Source organism: Lithobates pipiens, unplaced genomic scaffold (assembly GCF_037356315.1).
Source record: "Lithobates pipiens isolate NorthernLeopardFrog02 unplaced genomic scaffold, aLitPip1_a1.2 Scaffold_35, whole genome shotgun sequence".
Classification (NCBI taxonomy): domain Eukaryota; kingdom Metazoa; phylum Chordata; class Amphibia; order Anura; family Ranidae; genus Lithobates; species Lithobates pipiens.
The window spans coordinates 2,391,971-2,407,594 of record NW_027507811.1 but is presented as its reverse complement, the minus strand read 5'-3'; the positions used below and the strand labels follow the sequence as shown (position 1 = coordinate 2,407,594).

The 15,624-nt window shown below is 47.9% G+C and overlaps 3 protein-coding genes across 5 annotated transcripts in view; all 3 read left to right on the top strand.

Annotated features, from left to right (window-relative positions):
- The window catches only part of LOC143955878 (uncharacterized), a 201,633-nt gene that overhangs the window by 15,075 nt on the left and 170,934 nt on the right, over window positions 1–15,624 (top strand). The window lies entirely within an intron of this gene.
- LOC143955330 (uncharacterized) overlaps window positions 6,379–15,624 on the top strand; it is a 95,155-nt gene continuing 85,909 nt past the window's right edge. The window contains exon 1 of the mRNA XM_077465400.1: window positions 6,379–10,413. The gene's annotated coding sequence lies outside the window, so the exon portion shown is untranslated. The remainder of the gene's footprint in view (window positions 10,414–15,624) is intronic.
- LOC143955786 (uncharacterized) lies at window positions 12,189–14,182 on the top strand. Its single transcript, XM_077465909.1, has one exon. It carries the CDS (start codon window positions 12,500–12,502, stop codon window positions 13,889–13,891), a length of 1,392 nt encoding a protein of 463 aa, XP_077322035.1. The 5' UTR covers window positions 12,189–12,499; the 3' UTR covers window positions 13,892–14,182.

The window sequence follows — 15,624 nt, the reverse complement described above, 5'->3', positions numbered from 1 at the left end:
GCTACGGTACATAGGCTTGAGTGCGGTACAGTCTGCTGTTCTGTAAGGACCGCTATCGGTCCACAATAGATAGGGTTGACGTGCACCACTGCTGACCGCTGCCCTATACTGCAGCAGTCCTTCAGCGGTATAGGGACTGACGTACAGTCTGCTAAACACTAATACACAACCTGCTTGGTCCACAAAAGTTCTTATAAGGACTGGTAACTTGGTATAGGGTGCTACGGTACATAGGCTTGAGTGCGGTACAGTCTGCTGTTCTGTAAGGACCGCTATCGGTCCACAATAGATAGGGTTGACGTGCACCACTGCTGACCGCTCACCTATACTGCAGCAGTCCTTCAGCGGTATAGGGACTAAGAGTTTTGTCACAGGGTCATTTAAAAAATGACATGCAGAGGAAGAGGCAGGCCCTTCCGCAGGGGTGGTAGGGGTAGGGCAGGAGCAACAGGCTTGAGCCAAAGTGGGAAGTTGCAGAAGGTGCGTTCAATTACTTTAAAGGATGCACCAGACTTGGTTGAGTGGCTCGCTCAGCCTTACTCTTCTGCACCCTCCTCATCCTCTCGATCTGCACCCTCTTCTTCACTCTCTGCTATGTGCACCCCCAAAGACACTACCACCAACAACACGACCACCACCACCACCACCACATACCTTCCGCTTGAGTCACTGGAATTATTTTCCGATCCATATCAAGAGGACATTTCTGATGCGCAGCCACTCTTGGTATTGGATCAGGAAGAGGAGGTAGCAACAAGCGCTACTCAGCAGTCTGACGCCAGTACCCAGATCAGCCCAAGGAGGAGGTTGGTCCCCGGTGTTGCTGCCTACTCTACTTATAGCGGTGGGGAAGGTGACGTTGATGATGACGTGTCTAGTGATGTCACGTGGGTGCCCACAAGAGAGGAAGAGGAGGGGAGTTCAGAGGGAGATATGGACCAGCAGATAGGGAGGAGAAGCAGCAATGACTTACATTGCACAGCAGGGACAAAGCAGACTGCAAATGTATCAGGAGCGAGTCATCGACCATGTACGGTCACATCTGGCGCTCCCAGGACACCGGCACATGGCTCCGCAGTGTGGGCTTTTTTTAACGTGTCCGCTGCTGACAATAGCGTTGCCATCTGCAATCTTTGCAGTCAACGCGTTAGTCGCGGTAAGCCCAATACTCACCTAGGGACGACCGCCTTAAGAAGGCACATGAGCAGCCATCACCGAGCCCAGTGGGAGCAACGGAACACACAAAGCCACACTGCAGGCTCTCACCGTCCAGCCTCGTCTTCTACTTCTCCTTCTCCTCTCTCCTCACAATTGTCCTCCACTCCACCTTCCATCACGCCAAGCTCACATTTTTCTGCAAAAAGGCAGGCTTCCGTGGGCCTAATGTTTGAGCGTAAAAAAATGATGACGCCGGATAACCCTCTTGCCCAACGGTTGGCGGCTGGCTTGTCAGAACTCATAGCCCGCCAACTACTGCCATATAAACTGGTGGACTCGGAGGCCTTTCGCAAATTTGTGGCCATTGGAACACCACAATGGAAGGTCCCAGGAAGGAAGTATTTCTCAGAGAAGGGCATCCCAGAGCTATATGGCCATGTTCAGCGGCAAGTGAATGTATCTCTGGCACACAGTGTCGGTGCCAAGATACATCTGACCACAGACACGTGGTCTAGCAAACACGGGCAGGGAAGGTATATCAGTTTTACTGCCCACTGGGTGAACCTTCTGACGGCCGTCAAGCATGTAACCCGTGGCACCCGTGTAGATTTGGTTTTACCGCCACGGATTGCATGCAGGCCTGACTCTTCTTCTCCTCCTCCTACTCCATCCTCCTCCCTCTCCTCCTCAGCTGCCTCCTCCTTTTCCGCTGCTAGCGTCTCTTCCACTGCACCGCCCAAGCTCCCCAGAACCTATTCCACATGCCAGGTGAGACGTTGCCATGCCGTGCTGCGTCTGTTGTGCCTGGAAGCAAAGAGCCACACTGGCCCGGCACTCCTTTCAGCTTTGCGTTCACAGGCAGATGAGTGGCTAACACCGCTCAATTTGACAGTTGGTAAAGTGGTGTGTGACAACGGTGCCAATCTGCTTAGCGCATTGAAACAGGGCAAAATCACGCACGTGCCGTGCATGGCACACGTCTTAAACTTGGTCGTGCAGCGATTCCTTGTCAAATACCCTGGGGTCCAGGACATCTTGCGGCAGGCAAGGAAAATCTCGGCCCATTTCAGAAGATCTTACACGGCCATGGCTCGCCTTGCTGACATTCAGCGGCGACACCATCTGCCGGTCAGACGTCTTATTTGCGATTGCCCGACGCGATGGAACTCAACCTTCTATATGCTTGATAGGCTGCTCCAGCAGAAACGTGCAGTTAACGTCTACCTGTATGAACTCTGCGAAAGAAACGGTTCTGGGGAGCTGGGTTTTTTTTCACCGCGCCAGTGGCTGCTCATGCGCGACACATGCAGACTTCTGCGGCCATTTGAGGAGATCACCAAACTGGTCAGTCGCAGCCATGGCGCCATCAGTGACATGGTACCTTATGCCTTCTTTCTGGAGCGTGCATTGCGTCGTGTCATTGATCAGGCTGTGGAGGAGCAGGAGCGGGAAGATGAGGAAGTCGCAATGCTGGATGAATTCCCAGGGGGGGCTACTCTATCTGAGACAAGTCAACAACAGGAGTCTGATGAGGAGTCAGAGGAGGATGGTGCCGGGGCGGATGAGCAGGAGCAAGAAGAGCATGCTTTAAACCTTTCTGGGATCCCTGTTGTGCGAGGATGGGGAGAGGAGAATGAAGAGGACGACATTATCCTGGATGATGAGCAGGAGCCAGGCCACCACACCGCTTCCACTTTAGTGCAAATGGGGGCCTTCATGCTCCAGTGTTTTAATAGGGACCCCCGTATAAAAAGCATGAGGGTCAAGGACCAGTACTGGGTGGCAACGTACTTAGACCCCCGGTACAAACACAAAATGGCGGAAATGTTACCGCCGTCGCAGAGGGCTGTCAGAATGCAGCACTTCCAGGCCTTGCTTCGAGAAATGCTGCATTCTGCTTTTGCGTGCGCTGGCAGAGGAGCAATTCCCACTCCCAGAGAAGGATTTGCGGGTACCAATCCAACAGCGCCTGCAAGAAGAGGCCGGTTTGAAGATGTGTTGGTGACTTCGGATATGAGGTCATTCTTTCAGCCGACCCATCGACAGGTGTCATCCGGATCCAGCATCAGGGAACGCCTAGACCGTCAGGTGTCCGACTACATTGGGTTAACGGCCGATGTGGACGCTCTGAGGAGTGATGAACCCCTAGACTACTGGGTGGGCAGGCTTGACCTCTGGCCAGAGCTTGCCCAATTTGCAATCGAACTGTTGGCTTGCCCCTCATCCAGTGTCCTGTCCGAAAGGACGTTCAGCGCAGCAGGGGGGATTGTGACCGATAAGCGTACTCGCCTAGCTCACCACAGTGTTAACTACCTCACATTTCTAAAAATGAATGAGGCATGGATCTCGGAGGAATTCAACACATGTGATCAGTAGACCATGTATATGTCTATAAACAATTTTTGGAATCAAGCACACAGACCTTCTTAATTCATTTGGCTCACTTCCCTGACCCAAAAAAGCACACCGTACTATATGCCCCTACCCTCCTCTTTGAAGAGGTTGAGCGGTGTCATATTTCTACTGGGGCTGCTTATTATGAGGGGTTCCCACCATCCCTGTGCTGTGCTGACTTCCTCCTGGGTGTTCTTATTATGAGGGGCTCCCACCATCCCTGTGCTGTGCTGACTTCCTCCTGGGGGTTCTTATTATGAGGGGATCACACCATCCCTGTGCTGTGCTGACTTCCTCCTGGGGCTGCTTACGGTGCTGCTGTCAGCGCTGTATGTCACGGAGCTGCTGTCAGCGCTGTATGTCACGGAGCTGCTGTCAGCGCTGTATGTCACGGAGCTGCTGTCAGCGCTGTATGTCACGGAGCTGCTGTCAGCGCTGTATGTCACGGAGCTGCTGTCAGCGCTGTATGTCACGGAGCTGCTGTCAGCGCTGTATGTCACGGAGCTGCTGTCAGCGCTGTATGTCACGGAGCTGCTGTCAGCGCTGTATGTCACGGAGCTGCTGTCAGCGCTGTATGTCACGGAGCTGCTGTCAGCGCTGTATGTCACGGTGCTGCTGTCAGCGCTGTATGTCACGGAGCTGCTGTCAGCGCTGTATGTCACAGAGCTGCTGTCAGTGCTGTATGTCACGGAGCTGCTGTCAGCGCTGTATGTCACGGAGCTGCTGTCAGCGCTGTATGTCACGGAGCTGCTGTCAGCGCTGTATGTCACGGTGCTGCTGTCAGCGCTGTATGTCACGGAGCTGCTGTCAGCGCTGTATGTCACGGAGCTGCTGTCAGCGCTGTATGTCACGGAGCTGCTGTCAGCGCTGTATGTCACGGAGCTGCTGTCAGCGCTGTATGTCACGGAGCTGCTGTCAGCGCTGTATGTCACGGTGCTGATGTCAGTGCTCTGTATTACGGTGCTGCTGTCAGTGCTCTGTATCTCCTGCACCCTCTTGTTTGCCTACCCTGGTCCCTGACCTTCCCTCTCCTCCATTGCCTTCATTAGCTCCATAGTCCTGAATTGTCAGAACAATTTCCCAAATAAAAAAAAAATGCTTGTAGTTATCGATCCCAAATTCACCTCATACATGTATTATGCTATTGTCCAGGTGGTGGGACTACGTGCTACCCCCTAATAATTACCCCGTGGCCGCAAATTCGACCTAAAGGTTTGCGAAATTCGCCTCCCATTGAAGTCAATGGAGCCCGCGGCGAACGGTCGTTTTCGCGAACGTTTGTGTCCGTTCGCGTTTCGCGTTCGCGAAACGTCCCGTCGGAAGTTCGTCCATCACTAGTCCCGGGTAGGGATGGATGAAAGGTTCGGCCCGAGCATGAGTTCGGGGCGAACACGTTCAGTGATCACCCAAATTATCGGGGCATTCGACCGTTTGTTCGCCCCCCCCCCCGAATGACCACAATGCACTGTGCCGCCAAACAGTGCATTGGAATCCCTGATTGGCTGAAGCAATGAAAGCTTTGCCCAATCAGGGCACCGAGCACTGTCAGAGCCATGAGTGGACACTGTCATGATGACTCTATCCAATCATGGCTCATTGCTTTGTCCCTCCCCACGCTATAAAAGTATTCTTTCAATAGTGGCCATTTGCAGTGTGATATTAGCAAGGAGAGAGATAGAACAGGGCTCTGTTCAGTGCTACTAGACAGTTAGTGTGCTATTCTGATTCTATGGTCAGTGTAGAATATCAGTTTAGTGTGAATCTAGTGACAGTTCAGTCAGTGTGAGTGTAGTGACCATTCATTTTTACATTAGTATCAGTTTATTTTGTCAGGGCAGGTTTACTGCAGTATATTTCAGAATGTTATGTGCCGTGTAACGCCATATATATCAGTGCGTTGCGTGCCATTTAATGCAGTATATTTCAGTGCGTTACTGCAAGTTTAACGCCGTATATTTAAGAGCGTTATGCAAGTTTAACACCATATATTTCAATGCGTTGCATGTTTAACACAGTATATTTCTGTGCGTTACTGCAAGTTTAATGTTGTTTATTTCTGTACGTTACGTGCCATTTAATGCAGTATATTTCAGTGTGTTACGTGCCATTTAACGCAGTATATTTTATTGTGTTACCGCAAGTTTAAAGCTGTATATTTCAGTGCATTATGTGACATTTAACGCAGTATATTTTGGTGCATTACTACAAGTTTAACGCTGTATATTTCAGTGTGTTATGTGCCGTTTAACGCAGTATATTTCATTACATTACTGCAAGTTTAACACCATATATTTCAGTGCGTTACTAGCCATTTAATCCTGTATATTTCTTTGCGTTACTGCAAGTTTAACACTACATGCCGTTTAAAGTGGAAGTAAACCCATGGATTTAAATAGTAAAAAGAAAAAAGGCATTCCGGGAATGCTAACTGCACATTGGCTGTGCTCTCAGCCAAACTATCAAACCATCCAATGGCTGGTGTCATAATGAATCACATGTTCAGCACCATAGCAGTTGAAGATTAAACAGAGGCAAAGATGGCAGCTTCCTTGGCTGAAAACGATAGGGGAGTTTACTTCCACTTTAACACAGTATATTTCAGTAGGTTACTGCAAGTCTAATGCTGTATATTTCAGTGCATTATGTGCTGTTTAACGCAGTATATTTCAGTGTATTACCATAAATTTCAGTGCATTAGTGCACGTTCAATGCAGTATATTTCTGTGAATTAGTGCACATTTGAAGCAGTATATTGCAGTGCCTCAGTGTAGTTTTACTGCAGTATATTATAGTGTGGAGTGTGTCTGTGTAGTGAGTACTCAGGTTAAAGTGCACCAAACACCACTTTCCATTGATTAAACTGCATCCACGTACACATTTCCACATCTTTATTACATTTTGTTAAAAAGTGCCCCCCCCCCCAATTAAATCTGGGAGGACAACAAGGAGAGGCAGATGTTCCCATGACACTTTGAGGGGGCCAGCAGCATAGGTGTCCACAGGCAAAGATGGACCTGGTCAGTCCTCAGTCAGGGCATCATTTCCTCTGTTTAGTGATGTTGCCCGTGCTATCCAGCCACACCATGCAGAGGAGGTGGTGGACAGGCTTACTAAATCATCATCCTTAGCCTCCGTCACCCAAGCAAAGACTAGTGTGCAGTCCACTGCAGCTGCCATAGTGACTTATTCTGCCTCCTTGTCCACAGCTATTCCTGAAATAGCCCCAGCATCAGGCATGAAGGAGTCCTTGGTCCTTGAAGCACATCTGCCAGTAGCACACCACCAGCTGTAGACTATAGCCGGCAAATTTCTTTGATTCATCTGCTGCAGTGAAATGAAAAATGCAGTCACTGCCACACAGATGCCCAATGTATAAATGCAAGCTTGTCAAAGCTGCTGGTACTACGACTTCTGCCTTTGGATTCTCCCACCTTCCGTGAATTTGCAGAATGTGCTGTACCACAATGACAGGTTTCCAGTTACTATTTATTTTCACATAAGGTCATTTCAGCTCTGTACCATTACGTGAAAGACAATGTTGTCCACATTACTGCTGACACGTGGTCCAGCAAGCATGGTCAGGGATAATATATTTTGTTCACAGCATATTGGGTAACTCCGCTTGCAACTCGGAAGGATCCAGGACAGGGCTCAGTCCTGCAGCTTGTTTTGTGCTGCCAAGTCTCCATACAGCTAGTGGTGGTGATGTGAGAATTGTCAGCTCTACCTCTTCCTCAATGCTCTCCTCTGCTGAATTGTCCTATGAACTACAAGTACCCCCTAAGCATCCAAGGGGCTTTTCAATGAGTCAGGCTAAAAGGTGTCATGCAGTGCTTCAGCTGGTGTGTCTAGGGGATGGGAACCACATCAGAGCAGAGATTCTGGCAGCTCTGCAGGGGCAGGCCCAGAGGTGGTTCACGCCACATCAGCTGGAGCCAGGAATGGTGGTGTGCGATAATGGCACAAACCTCCTGTCTGTCCTCAGACAAGGAGAGTTGACACATGCCAGGCCGGGCACATGTCCTTAATTTGGTGGTGGAGCATTTTTTAAACGGGTACCCAGGGTTGGAAGATCTGCTTAAGCAGGCCAGAAGAGTCTGTAGCCATTTCAGGCGGTCATACAGAGCCAGTGCTTGGTTGGGGGGAATTCCACCTGCCTGAATAAACCAACTGATTTGTGACATGCGCACCAAGTGGAATTTGACTTTGGCAATGCAGCAGCGGATGCACATGCAGCAGAGGGCCATCAACAAGTATCTGTGTGAATATGGCTCAGGGCAGCTCAACTTCTTTTCCCCATGCCAATGGCTGCTCATAAAATATGCATGCACTCCACTGTCACCATTTGAGGAGACCGCAAGGATGGTGAACCGTGACAATACAAGCTTCAGTGACACAATCCCTGTTGTGTTCCTGCTGGAACAGACTCTGCAAGGCATTATGGACAGGGCACTTAAGGAAGAGGAAGGCTTTCTTTGCTCTCAAGGCCCACTTTATGCAGATACCATTGTTCCTACACTACAGAACACACAAGAGGAAAGGGAGGAGGAGGATTCTGGCAGTTTTGGAGGCATTGAAGCAAAGGAAGACATACACCAAACAGTAAGAGATTCATTTCCATCCGCAGAATCCTTTGGAGTAGTACGTGCTTGGGAGGAGGCAGTTCCAGATACTGTAATCCTTAGTGACCCTGAGGAGTCGGCTTCTCATGCCTTTGCAAATTTGCAGTGCATGGGCACCCTCATACTTCAAAGCCTGCGAAAGGACCCAAGAATGTGTGGCATAAAACAGAAGGATCACTATTGGTTGGCAACCCTCTTTGACCACCGTTACAAGGGTAACATTTCAGAACTCACCCAGTCCCCCACAGAAGAAGTGCAGAAGATGAAATCTCTTGAGGACACCTTAAAGAGGAGTTTATCTAATTCTTTTCCCAAATCTGGTAGGTTACAGCGTTATGGAAAACATGGTTTTGAGGCTTCTGTTGGTCAAGAGAGCAGCGGTGGAGAGAGTGTCTGCCTAAAGTGATGCATTTTACAATTTCTTTAGTCCTCGATGCCCAGGGCGGTCAACTTCCACATCCCATCTGCAGCGTCTGCATCACATGATGGATGATTATCTAGGGGCAAAAACAGAGATGGAGAGCTTTCCAGTCAACGATCCACTTACTAGGTCATGAGAATAGAGCACTGGCCAGAACTTGCCTAGTATGCAATTGAGCTGCTTGGCTGCCCTGCATTCAGTGTGCTTTCCGAACGGGCATTTAGTGCTGCTGAAGGTTTTGTTACTGATAATAGAATGCTTCTGTCCACAGACTCCGTGGACCATCTGACATTTATCAAAATGAATCAGTCCTGGATTACCAACAGCTATGAAGCCCCTGATGCCGATGTTGCTGATTAAGTGTTTTTGGGATGTGGAATCTCTGCAGGACTTCTAGGCTGCCTAGCACTGTGGGTGTTGATTTTATCTGGAAGAATGTTTTTGGCCACAATTAACACCCAAGACCAATTTTTTCTCACCTGTTTGACAGGTGCATATCATTTCAATTTTTGACAGCAATACCAATTCTTGCTTTTATCAGGGGTATTTCTATAGGGTTATGGTGTGAGGGCACCACCGAAACCCAAAGACCAATTTTTTCACACCTGTTACTTCTATGCAAAGTCTGTGGAAGAGACACCAGAATTTATCCACAAAAATCTCCAATTTTGTTCCCAATGCACTACATTGTGGCCTCATCATACAGCCTGGCTCCCCAAGCCGTTGCTTACAAAATAAAGAAAGTTTGCAGGGAAAATGTAATCTCTTTTTGCTTTACAAATGCAATTATTACTGTAGCAGGTTCTATACACAGTACAGATGCACCACTTTACAGGTAGACTAAGGGGACCCCCGGGCACTAAATTAAAAGGACTTTTTTCATTTTTATGCTTTAAGCATGAGTAAATCACTGGTCATTTAAAAAATATGTTTCTTACAAAGTTTTTTACCGGGACCCTTGTAACCATTGTATGCACTATTACTTGCACGTAAGCCTTCAAAATGGGCACTTTTTTTTTAGGTTCAAAAAGCTGCCATTACCGACCTGCAGGGCTGTTGTAGGGGCACCGGGAGCCATTGATTGCCCGGTGTGTGCGGGAGCCGAGGAAGGAAGCATCCTATCTCTCCATGTGCTTGGCCATGTAAAAAAAATGGGCAGTTTTGATTTTTCCAGTTGAGTGCCATAAATAGACTTCAACAGGTTTTTTTTCCGGTTCCAAACTTTTGCGATGTTCCAACGTTTTGGTGTGACCCCCAACATGGGGTCATTCGGCCCATCCCTAGTACCGGGTCCTTCAATATGTAAAAAACACTAAACCAGGCTCAACAAACTCCAGGTGCCAGGCCGCCATGGTCACAAAAACGTACGTCCTGGCACCTGGGGTGCCAACCGAATACTCCACACAGCCCGTGCGTTCCCTCTGCTATGTATTCTGATTGCCCATCTGCAGGCTCGGGACTCCACTAGAGCTCCACTGAATGTAATGCAATGCACATCAATGGTCGGGGAAACTTCCAATGAGGACCTGGAAGTCACGTCATAGACATCACTTCCAGGTCAGCAACAAGAAGGGGAGGAGAGCGGATGTGTGTCCACTCTCCTCCCTCCCCTATACCCGCCTCCACCTTCCATCCAATTATTGTGTGACCAATACCATCCAAATAATTTTTACTTTCATTTCCCAAAGTTATCCGTCTACAAGGAGACCTGTATAATGGCAAATGACAGCACCAATGAGGATGGAGGAGGACCGCAGTCACATGACTGAGAAGATACTAAACCTCACCCTGGAGATCATCTACCTGCTGACCGGAGAGGTGAGGAGGATTCTGGGAGGTCACATGACATCACTCTTATCTCTATTAATAAAACACAGACCTGACCGGAGAGGTGAGGAGGATTCTGGGAGGTCACATGACATCACTCTTATCTCTATTAATAAAACACAGACCTGACCGGAGAGGTGAAGAGGATTCTGGGAGGTCACATGACATCACTCTTATCTCTATTAATAAAACACAGACCTGACTGGAGAGGTGAGCAGGATTCTGGGAGGTCACATGACATCACTCTGGTCTAGTGTGGTCAGTAGTCCATGTTCTTCTTGTAGATGATGTCAGATGATTGATGTCAGTTTATCTTTCTCCTGATCTGTAGGATTATGTTGTAGTGAAGAAGTCTAGTAAGGAGCCAATCTCAGGAGGATGGAGCAGGACCCAGAGCCCCACCATGGTGCCTCCCCCTCCTCCTCCCATACCTGAGAGGAACAAAGAGCAGAAGATCCTGGAACTGACCACCATGATGGTCCATCTGCTGACAGGAGAGGTGAGGAGGATTCTGGGAATTCTGGGACATTATCCAGTAACAGACAATAGATGTGTCTGGATGGTGACTGTATCATTGTGTGTGTCAGGTTCCTATAAGGTGTCAGGATGTCACTGTCTATTTCTCCATGGAGGAGTGGGAGTATTTAGAAGGACACAAGGATCTCTACAAGGACGTCATGATGGACAATCAGCCGCCCCTCACATCACCGGGTAAGAGGAGACTTTATTGTAAAGGAGAGAGCAGTACGGAGGCTCCACCTAGATCCCCCATCATCTGATAAACACATAGAAACAATGTATTCAGTCAGTGTGTGTGTTTCCTACAGATGGATCCAGTAATGGGAACCCACCAGAGAGATGTCCCCGTCCTCTGTATTCCCGGGATTCCACACAGGAAGGTCACACCATCCCTCACCATCATCAGGTAGATGAGGAACAATCACTGATAGTATCATTAGGATCTGTACATTATCTGCATTGTTACCATTGATGTCATTTTTATTCTATATTCAGAGTGGAGACCTGAGAGATCCTAAAGTTGAGGTCAAAAAAGAGATAAAAGAGGAGGATGATGAGGATGGGGTGATGGAGGAGTCTCTAAAAGGACACCATAATCTGTACCAGGACACCATGGAGGAGTCATCCAGATACAGGAACCCACCAGAGAGATGTCCCCGTGGAAACCTTGGGGATGATAATATTGATGTTAAAGAAGAGTATAAAGAGGAGGATGAGGAGTATGGAGTGATGGAGGAGTTTTCAGAAGGACACAAGGATATGATGGAGCCACCAAATACCAGGAACCCACCAGAGAGATGTCCCCGTCCTCTGTATTCCCGGGATTCCACACAGGAAGGTCACACCATCCCCCACTGTTACAAGGTTGGTGGGATGGAGATTATAAAGCAGATTCATGGAGACGATGTGTGAATTTCTTATGTGATGTCACAATTATAAAGCTTATATTTTACAGATAATATTCTCTCTCTCATTCTCTTGGTTTAGAGTGGAGATCCAATTGATATAAAATTTGAGGTGAAATCAGAAGAAGAAGAGAGGTATGTGAGGGATGATCAGCAGTCTATGGAGGAGGATGGAATAACGGGGACATTTATAGAGGAGGACACTCCTACAGAGATCAGCACAGGTGGGTCATTAACACTAAATACATTCCTCCACCCATAATCTTCCTTCTCTGTGCTGGCAGTAAAATGTTGACGTTTAGCAATAGGCGTTGCTCCGCATAGGCACCTGGGGGATGTGTTTTGGAACTTGGCAAAAGGAGGATCTACTCAATATTAGGTGGAAGGTCATGATTTTATGTCTGATCGGTGTATTGTACGGTACATACTCCTGACCCCTGCACTATATATTCTATGTTGTACATTACATAGTCCTGACACTCGTCCTATAATCCCCTCATCACTGTCACTCCTATAGAAGACAGTTCTCGTTGTTTCCTCGCTCTCTGACTAAGGTCCATGAATGAAGAAATGATCTGGTAGGAGATCAGAGGACCCATTTACTAGTTACCTTGAGGGGGGAATTGTAAGATCCTCAGAGACAAAGCTGCCTGATGTGGGCGGAGTCCTGGTTTAGGGGAACCAATCAGCTGATGTCTAGTAATAATCTTTGTATTTCTATTTTAGTAGATGGACGGGAGATGAGGAAAACCTCAGAGGATTGTCTCACTTTGTCTCCAGACTGTAAAGTAGAAGATGAGGACATCACACAGTATAGTCCAGGAGAAAACCCGACTACCTCAAATGTCCATCCGGCACCACACAGTGTAGATGGACCATCGTATTCCTCTTATCCCGAGGAACCTCAGACTGTGCGGGACGGTGCCGGACCATCGTATTCCTCTTATCCCGAGGAACCTCAGACTGTGCGGGACGGTGCCGGACCATCGTATTCCTCTTATCCCGAGGAACCTCAGACTGTGCGGGACGGTGCCGGACCATCGTATTCCTCTTATCCCGAGGAACCTCAGACTGTGCGGGACGGTGCCGGACCATCGCATTCCTCTTATCCCGAGGAACCTCAGACTGTGCGGGACGGTGCCGGACCATCGTATTCCTCTTATCCCGAGGAACCTCAGACTGTGTGGGACGGTGCCGGACCATCGTATTCCTCTTATCCCGAGGAACCTCAGACTGTGTGGGACGGTGCCGGACCATCATATTCCTCTTATCCCGAGGAACCTCAGACTGTGCGGGACGGTGCCGGACCATCGTATTCCTCTTATCCTGAGGAACCTCAGACTGTGCGGGACGGTGCCGGACCATCGTATTCCTCTTATCCCGAGGACCCTCAGACTGTGCGGGACGGTGCCGGACCATCGTATTCCTCTTATCCCGAGGAACCTCAGACTGTGCGGGACGGTGCCGGACCATCGTATTCCTCTTATCCCGAGGAACCTCAGACTGTGCGGGACGGTGCCGGACCATCGTATTCCTCTTATCCCGAGGAACCTCAGACTGTGCGGGACGGTGCCGGACCATCGTATTCCTCTTATCCCGAGGAACCTCAGACTGTGCGGGACGGTGCCGGACCATCGTATTCCTCTTATCCCGAGGAACCTCAGACTGTGAGGGATGGTGCAGTTTTTCCAACACACAAGAGGTTTTTATGTCCTGCGTGTGGGAAGTGTTTTTCAAAGAAGGCCAATCTTTACAAACATCAGACAGGGGAGAAGCCATTTTCCTGTCCTGAGTGCGGAAAATGTTTTTCACACAAGTCCACCCTTTACAAACATCAGAGGTCTCACGTGGTGGAGAAGCCGTTTTCCTGTTCTGAGTGCGGGAAATGTTTTTCAGATAAGTCCAATCTTTACACACATCAGAGATTGCACACAGGGGAGAAGCCGTATTCCTGTCCTGAGTGCGGGAAATGTTTTTATACAAAAGTCCCATCTTTCTGCACATCAGAGATCTCACACAAAGAAGAAGTCACTTTCCTGTCCTGAGTGAGGGAAATGTTCCTCACTGAAGTCCTGTCTTCCTGTACATCAGGGGGTCCCACACAACCCTGGAGGTGTATTAGTGAGTGCGGGAAATGTCTTGTATATGAATGTTGCTGGACATGTGGGGAAGAAGCACCCCCTGATATACACCTCAGATATACTCCATGGCTGATCTTCATCATGGAAGAAACAGTTGATAAGGAGATCAGAGACCACCAAAGACATGGATGAAGTGTTGTACCGTGTCGGCCATTGATAGCAGGAGAAAAATAAAAATGGAGTCATTACCTCTCATTGGCTGAGTACATTTTGTGGTGGAAGATTTCACAAACACTTGCAGTTCTGTTTTTTAAAACTCCTTGAAGAAATATGATGCACAATCGCCCAACTGTGAGGAATTGTGGTCATAATTTATTTCCTATGATTTCTTTATTTCTTTATTTCTTATGAGGATTTCCTATGACCATTGGCTCCCTCTTGTGGCCATAATGTGGTGTTGCACTAGTTTTACTGATGAAGGTATTTCAGGAAAAAATACTGCATGATAAACACTAGATAGGGCTGAGGATCATAGGAAATCACTGTGTTCTTTATAAAATGGACAGAATATAAAATAGACCCCTTAGTTTCCTCCGTCAGACGTGATTTCATAGAAATAACTGAGATCATACACTTATGAGTACAGAAGACATTGAAGAACGTCAGTTAACGAAGCCAACAATATTATACCAACCATTGATTTAGAAAGGACAATACTACATTTGGTCATTAGGTGGCGCTAATTATGGGGATTAGGGCCATCTAGTGGCCAAATGTGGTATATTCCAATTTAATTCAATGGAAAACATATGAAAAGCTCAGCAAATAGCCAAATGACATTCATTTTTTTTACCTTTCACCTTTCTGAGGATACCATGTTACCCTCCATTTGTCTGTCTTCTTCTCACTGGAATGAAGTTGCTCTTCAATTAGAAAAAAAATAAGCTCCGTAGAACAGACACCGGATTTCCATGAGGACACACATTAGAATATTATTTTAAAATGCTATGTTAGAGTGGTGATGTGTGAAGAAAATAATTCTGGTAGTCAGGCGGCAAATGTGACTTTCGTTGAGTTCTAAACATTCCCTGAATGATAATTCAGCGAGCCCCTTCTCCCGCTGAATAGCAGATGTTCAGTATTCTGACCATCGTAACTTGTGGTTAGAACACTAAAATTCAATTGCCACTGTACATACACACACAGCACAAGGCCGCGTTCACACTACGAGATTTTTCTCGGGGCTGCAGTTCCTCTGAGCTCCACAAGGTGGTGATCTCACTTATACCCAGACAGGAAGTCTCTATGGAAGACAGGAAGTGATGTCAGATACAGACAGGAAGTTATGGGTGAGAGGTGAGTCGGGAGGAAGTAGAGAGGAGACATCGCTGGAATCGGCAGCAGAGGAGGTAATAAGATCTTATTTTCTATTTACACCCAGTAACCCCCCCGTCATGTCCGTCCTCTTCCTCCATAGTCACTGTGATGTCTTTTATCTCCAGCAGATGATGATACACACATATATAGTGTGGGAACCTAGATTACCCCCTTCAGGGGCAGAACATTCCCCCTCTTACATTTTGGAGATAAATTCTAGTAATATGGGCCTCTAAACAAGCAGCACTGACAATAAATACACTTACCCCTCTACTCTCCCCCACCCTGCCCTCACCACCACCCCGTACAATGTCCTAGAT